Consider the following 6,608-nt stretch of genomic DNA (forward strand, 5'->3'; position numbering starts at 1 on the left):
AACTAATAACACTGTAAAGCAATTATACTCCAATAAAGATATATATATATAAAGAATGTAAGCAGTAATTACACTCGTGAAAAAATCTATCCTATAAAATAAAAACATCAATATATAAAGATTAAAAAAAAGGAGGGCTTCAATAAGGGATCTACAAAGTTCTCTGCCAAATCCTCTAAGCTTAGGCAAGTAAACACATCCTTTGTATAAAAAATATCTAAATACCCCAAAAAGTTCTGTGAGGCAATATTGTACACAGTCATGTGAATATGATTCACTTTTTACTATAAATGTACATGACTGACCGTTTAAGAGTTTCTTTTCCTCATTATAGTCTGTACAGTGGTTTAGAAAAAACGTTAGGTAAGAATATTGTAACATCAGAGAGAAGATCGGTTAATATTATTGAGTTAAATATAACAGCCCTCTTCTTGAAGGGCTTTCTTCCGAGGCCTGAGGAGAGAAATAAGGCTGATAAACAGATGGCCTATGCTTTAAGTAAGAAATTTCGTCTCTGAAGACTGCAGGCCATTTCTGCAGGCGTTTGTCTCCCATTTCACTGGGATTTTTCCTCCTTCTTTGGACATTTTTGTTCTAATATCTTGGTTAATTTCTTTAGAAATCACATAAAGACCCAAGTTTTGTCCTGGTCATCGTATTCTGAATTAGTCAAAACTATCCAAAGTTTATTAGATTACACTTTATATATGAAACATACATATTAACCCAAAGAAAGACACCTTATTATCTTTCCTATCTAAGTGAGCAGTTAAAATGATTATTATTACTCCAAATTTAAATGGCCAAAATGCTGAAAATATGTTAAGACTTTCACTTGTATATCAGTGCAATCAATCATTAGGGATACAAGCCAGAAAAAAATTTAATGAGTGTTTTCTTTCAGGATGGCAGCCAGCTCACAAATCTATATTATATTTTGATCACCACAAGTTTTATAACCATATGTCAAAATAAAACCCTCAGCAAGTTGCCAGAGTTTAAAAAAAAAAAAAAAGGAATGCCAAGCTAACACAAAATATTCAAGTAGTAAACTAAATTGATAGACATTACTTGTTAAGGTGACATCATCTTGTTTTGTAGAAAAAGAAACCAAAGTACGTATATCAAAGCTTTCAAATTTTTTTTGTTCTGATTTTCAATCAACCAGAGATCCCATAATTACTACCTCTTCACTCACATGCCATAAACTACCCATGATTAAGGAGGTCAGATAACCATTCTTTTTATTTTCCCCTTTTTACCGAAATAAGTTCATAGCTGAAAGGGATCTTAACAACATACACCAAATTATCATCCGCTCCCCTCATTTAAGGCTGAAAATCAGAGGTCAGGACTTGAATGAACCCCACAGCTCTTTAGCAGCAAAGCCAAGATTAAGATTCATCTCCCCTGAAACTAAGCGCCATTTTTCTTAACATGCCATTGTGAGAGATAATACTTTCTGAAAAGACACAGGACCTAAAAACCATTTAAATTATGCCTCAAAATGAGCTTTGTTTTTCAACTGCCAGATGAAAATCTAGTCATTAGTTTGCAAGGGATCACTGATGTCCCTGCTTGCTGACTTACTTTCATACAATTTCATCTGTCTTTGCTACTGCAGTTGTGATCATTTGTTTTATCAGTATCTTAGAACAAATAGCAAACTCACAGTAACATAAGTAAATTAAACCTAGTTTCAGTGTACAACATAGTTGGCAGTTTGATGTATCTCATTTATCATGTAAAACAACTTGTTTTTATCTAAGAGGCTCACAGATTTTGAAAACTTGTCCCCAGGGAATTTGTTTCTAGGGAAAAAATATGTCATCTCATATGATTACTTCCTGTCTGATGTGAATTGATTTGAACCTGTCAGAATTTTATGGATCCTGCTAAGTTATTCATTTTTTTCTGAGTCTTTTTTTCTTTAATACAAGAAGTATCAGTAGGAAGAGAACATCTACCTAAATGATCTAAAATATCTTTAAAACTCCACTAGTGTACTTTTGCAACTCTTTTTGAAAACTGAGTCACGGAAATAAGAGAGCCTATTTTTTTTTTTACTGTTAAGCACATTTACATCAGAGTTACTCTGGGCACATGAGATACTTTCCTCTCTAACAAGAAATCTAACATTCTGTCTTGATAACTAATTCCATCATTTGGTTGGCTCCATGGCCAAGAAAATGTGCATCTTCTTATAATATTGGTTAGACTGCATTACTCTGATCAGAGCCTTTCTGGAAAGGTCAGAGTCCTTTAGAAGGCTGGAGCTGTGATCTATCAGCACTCAACTCTTCTTTGGTAAGAGGGCTGGCGACAATTTTTAATTGTGACCCCAATCTAGTTTACCTCTTCTAAGTGGAGCCACAGAAGGATCCCCTGGGATGAGGAAAGTTAAAAAACAAGCAAACCAACAAACAAACAAACCCTGTGTTACTAGTATACTCACTCATTTGACAAATACCTGTTGACCATCATCTTAATAGGGATAGTGACACAATATGAAACCCTTTGGATAAAAAGTTAGGAAAATACGACTATATGTTCAGTTTGCTTATACATGCGTAAAGATGATTTGGAAGGATACACAATAACATGGTTACCTGCATCTGTGCATAGGAGGGAAAAGGGTAGGTGGGAGACAAAGGTATGACCATGGCACTTCTCATTCTGGAATCATGTGAATGTATTACTGAAAAAATTAAATAAACTAAATTGAAAACTTCAATATGGTCTTTTCAATATGATATGATAAATGTTTTAAAAGAGATATATAGAAGGTGGTATGGAAGCACAGGGATGAGGGAGGGCATTGCTACTTGGAATTTGAAAGGACTTCATTGAGGAAATAGTATTTTAGCTACATTTTGAAAATATGTATGCATTTGCCAGGAGGCCCTGAACAAAAACATTCTAGGAAGACAAACGCTGCACTTTTATATCTGAATGTCATATTTATCCGTAGCGGCATACCCCAACTTCCTTTCTCACTCCAAAAGGCCGATGTCACGTAACCATCAGATAGGAGCTCCGTCTTATTACCAGGGATCTTAGTCACAAAATCCAAAGTGTACCACTCCATGTTCCCTTTGCTGCTTTGCCTGGCCAGAAGACTTCCTGGTTCTCTACAATGTGTTTAATAACCATTTTTCTCTAGAAATTCTTCCTCATCTCTAAAGAGAACTAACTCTTCATAACACAACTGAGGCCTAATTCTTGGTTTTGTTTCCGAAGTCATAAACTCATTTCTCAAATTCTATAAAATTTAATAATTTATGTATTTCTAAACTATCCTTCTCTTTTACTCTCCTTAATTTATCTTTGTAAGTATCTTTTGAATCATCTTCAAATTTTGTACATCTCTCAAACTTCAAGGCCCAGAAATTTACTCCTTATCCTAGAAGTAGTCTACTAGCAGAATTAAAATAAAGGTTTAATAGTTCAAACACATACTCTGAAAAATTCCAGGATTAAAAAGTTCTAAAAGTACCAGAGTATATACTTATTCCTGGTCAGTTTTTCTCTCCACTATTCATTTAACTAATCACAGCAAATACCGCATTTTTAGAAGTTTGTATTTTCTGTTTCCAAGGCTATACTTGTCATTTTTTATTCAATTCTCCAATTCATGAGTTATTTTCTACTCTTGTCCTATCCTGAGGGATTAACCACTCCTTCCTTATTTGGTATTACCTATACACAAATATACACATGTTCAAAAATCATTTTTCAGGACTTCCCTGGTGGTCCAGTGGTTAAGATTCCACGCTACCAATGCAGGGGGCCCGGGTTCCATCCCACATGCCGCAACTAAAGATCCCGCGTGCTGCAACTAAGACCCGACACGGCCAAATAAATAAATAAATAATTTTCAAAAAACACTTTAAAAACAATCATTTCTCTCTGAAAACAAAATAAATACTAACTTAAACCAAACACTGGCCAGTCACAATCATACAGCAAGACCCACTTCCTGCTCAGGCCTGCATCTGCCCCCTGACCAGGGACTTCTCACCCCCCATTTTTAATTACCTGTCCCTTATATCTTTCTGGCAGGAATCACTCAGACAATAGGACCTATAGCACAAAAGCAAATGAAGGCAGCCTGGCTGAGAAAGCAAATCTGCTCAGCCAGTAAAGTCCACTTCATCATGACACCCGCCCCTTTCTCTCCACTAGTAACTGTCTTGCTTCCCCCGTACTGAGCCTCTGAGCTTGTGTTCTGTCCACCCACTTGAGCCCTGAACTGTCCCCATTTTATCAATGAGGAAATGGTAGCTCCTAGAAGAGGGAACTTTGACTGACTATACAGAAGCTGACCTCCCAGCTGGCAGCCAGCCCACCCAATTAGTGATGCCACTAATACCATCATTTTTAAGAATAAAAAACCAATTCATATATGAGGGTTTCTCCATGTCAGCACTAGGAACACTTGGGGCCAGATGATTCTTCGTCGTGGGAGTGTATCCTGTGCCTTGTAGGGCATTTAGCAGCACCCCTGACCTCTCCTCTACCCACGGGAATGCCAGTAGCATCTAGTTCAGCTGTGACAACCAAATCATCTCCAGACATTGCCAAATGTCCACTGGGGAGCAAACTCAACCCAGGTTAAGAACCGCTGGCATATACCAAAGAGAAATAAATTATTTGAAAGAGGATAACTTTAATGAGGTGATTTTCTGCCTTACAAAAGGAAGCACCCAGGATTTCTCTCAATGGTGGGCTTCTCCTATTAAATTACTGTAGCCTTTAAGGAAGGTACGTATACCTACAAGCCTCAGGATCTTCCCTTTTAAACTGAGGGTGTTAGAACAGCTCTAAATCCTTCTTCCACCTCAAAAGTATTCTACTGATCTATGGTTCTAAGTGCTTTATAGTCAGCAAGTGCTTGTGAAAACTAAAAACATAAAGTATTAGAAGCCATGATAAAACAATGAGAAATTAAGAAGAAACATTCCTGACACTGGGCTATGCCATTAGAAAATGTGACTATTTTACAGAATGGCCATCATTAAAAACTCTACAAATAACGAATGCTGGAGAGGAGAGGATGTGGAGAAAAGGGAACCCTCCTACACTGTGGGTAGGAATGTAAACTGGTGCAGCCACTATGGAAAACAGTATGGAAGTTCCTCAGAAAACTAACAGTAGAGCTACCATATGATCCAGCAATCCCACTCCTGGGCATATATCTGGAAAAAACTCTAATTCAAAAAGATACATGCACCCCTATGTTCATAGCAGCACTATTCACAATAGCCAAGACATGGAAACAACCTAAATATCTATCGAGAGATGAGTGGATAAAGACGATGTGGTACATATATACAATGGAATATTACTCAGCCATAAAAAAGAATGAAATAATGCCATTTGCAGCAACATGGATGGACCTAGAGATTATCATACTAAGTGAAGTAAGCCAGAACAAGAAAGACAAATACCATATGATATCACTTATATGTGGAATCTAAAATATGACACAAATGAACCTATCTATGAAACAGAAAAAGACTCATAGAGAACAGACTGGTGGTTGCCAAGGGGGAGGGGGTGGGAGAGGGATGGAATGGGAGGTTGGGTTTAGCAGATGGAAGCTTTTATATATAGAACTGGATAAACCACAAGGTCCTACTGTACAGCACAGAGAACTATATTCAATATCCTATGATAAATCATAATGGAAAAAAATATTTAAAAAAAGAATGTGTGTGTGTGTGTGTATATATACAACTAAATCACTTTTCTGTACAGCAGAAATTAACACAATATTGTAAATCAACCATATTTCAATAAAAAAATATATATAAAGAAAATGTGACTATTTTAAAAATATAATATATTAAAATTTTAAGAGTACATTTATGATCTGGAACAGTGCTGTCCAGAAGAAATATAATGCAAGCCACAAATATAATTTAAAATTTTCTAATAACCACATTAACAATGTACAAAGAAACAGGTCAAATTAATTTTAATAATCTATTTTTACTTAATGCTACATATCCAGAATCTTGTCATTTCAACATGCAATCAATGTAAAGTTATGAGATATTTTACATTCTTTTTTTCATCCTAAGTCTTGAAATGCAGTATTTTACGCTTGTAGCACATCTCAATTTGGAGAGTATTTCCATACTCAATAGCAGCCACATGTGGCCAGTGGCTATAATAATGACAGCAAAGGACTAAAAAAAGGGCAAAAAGAACATTTATCATCTTTGCCAGAGAATGAAGTGTTTCACATAAATAATCAATAACTGAAGCTCACCTTTTCAAGCAAAGTTTCTCCCTTTATTCATTATTGATATCTTTCTAAAGCACAATACAAACCACAATACTTTTTTTTTTTCACAATACTTTTTAAACAAAGGTTTATAAAAAACCCACTGATTCTTCTCTTGATAAGGACCCACTAGTATTATGTGTTTTATATTCTGACACTGTTAGCTCTTCTGTCTTCTTCCCAGATACCACTCCTACCCTAGAAGCCAGTAGATAAATGGAAAACTGTCCTCCCAGGACTGCTCAGCTGTGGGGATGCCTACAAAATGCTACTTCTGGCTCCTCCCTGCACTGGGGTCTGGCAGGTCACCCCACTT

General features: G+C 36.2%; 1 protein-coding gene across 1 annotated transcript in view; it reads right to left on the reverse strand.

The window, feature by feature from the left end:
* The window catches only part of LOC309667418 (cytochrome b5 reductase 4-like), a 41,626-nt gene extending 39,396 nt beyond the window's left edge, over positions 1-2,230 (reverse strand). The window contains exon 1 of the mRNA XM_082475841.1: positions 306-2,230. Within this exon, the coding sequence (XP_082331967.1) occupies positions 306-381 (76 nt within the window). The 5' untranslated portion in view covers positions 382-2,230. The remainder of the gene's footprint in view (positions 1-305) is intronic.
* Positions 2,231-6,608: the final 4,378 nt, after the last annotated feature.

This window comes from Balaenoptera physalus (genome assembly GCF_965194825.1).
Source record: "Balaenoptera physalus genome assembly, chromosome: 9".
In the NCBI taxonomy this organism is placed as follows: Eukaryota; Metazoa; Chordata; class Mammalia; order Artiodactyla; family Balaenopteridae; genus Balaenoptera; species Balaenoptera physalus.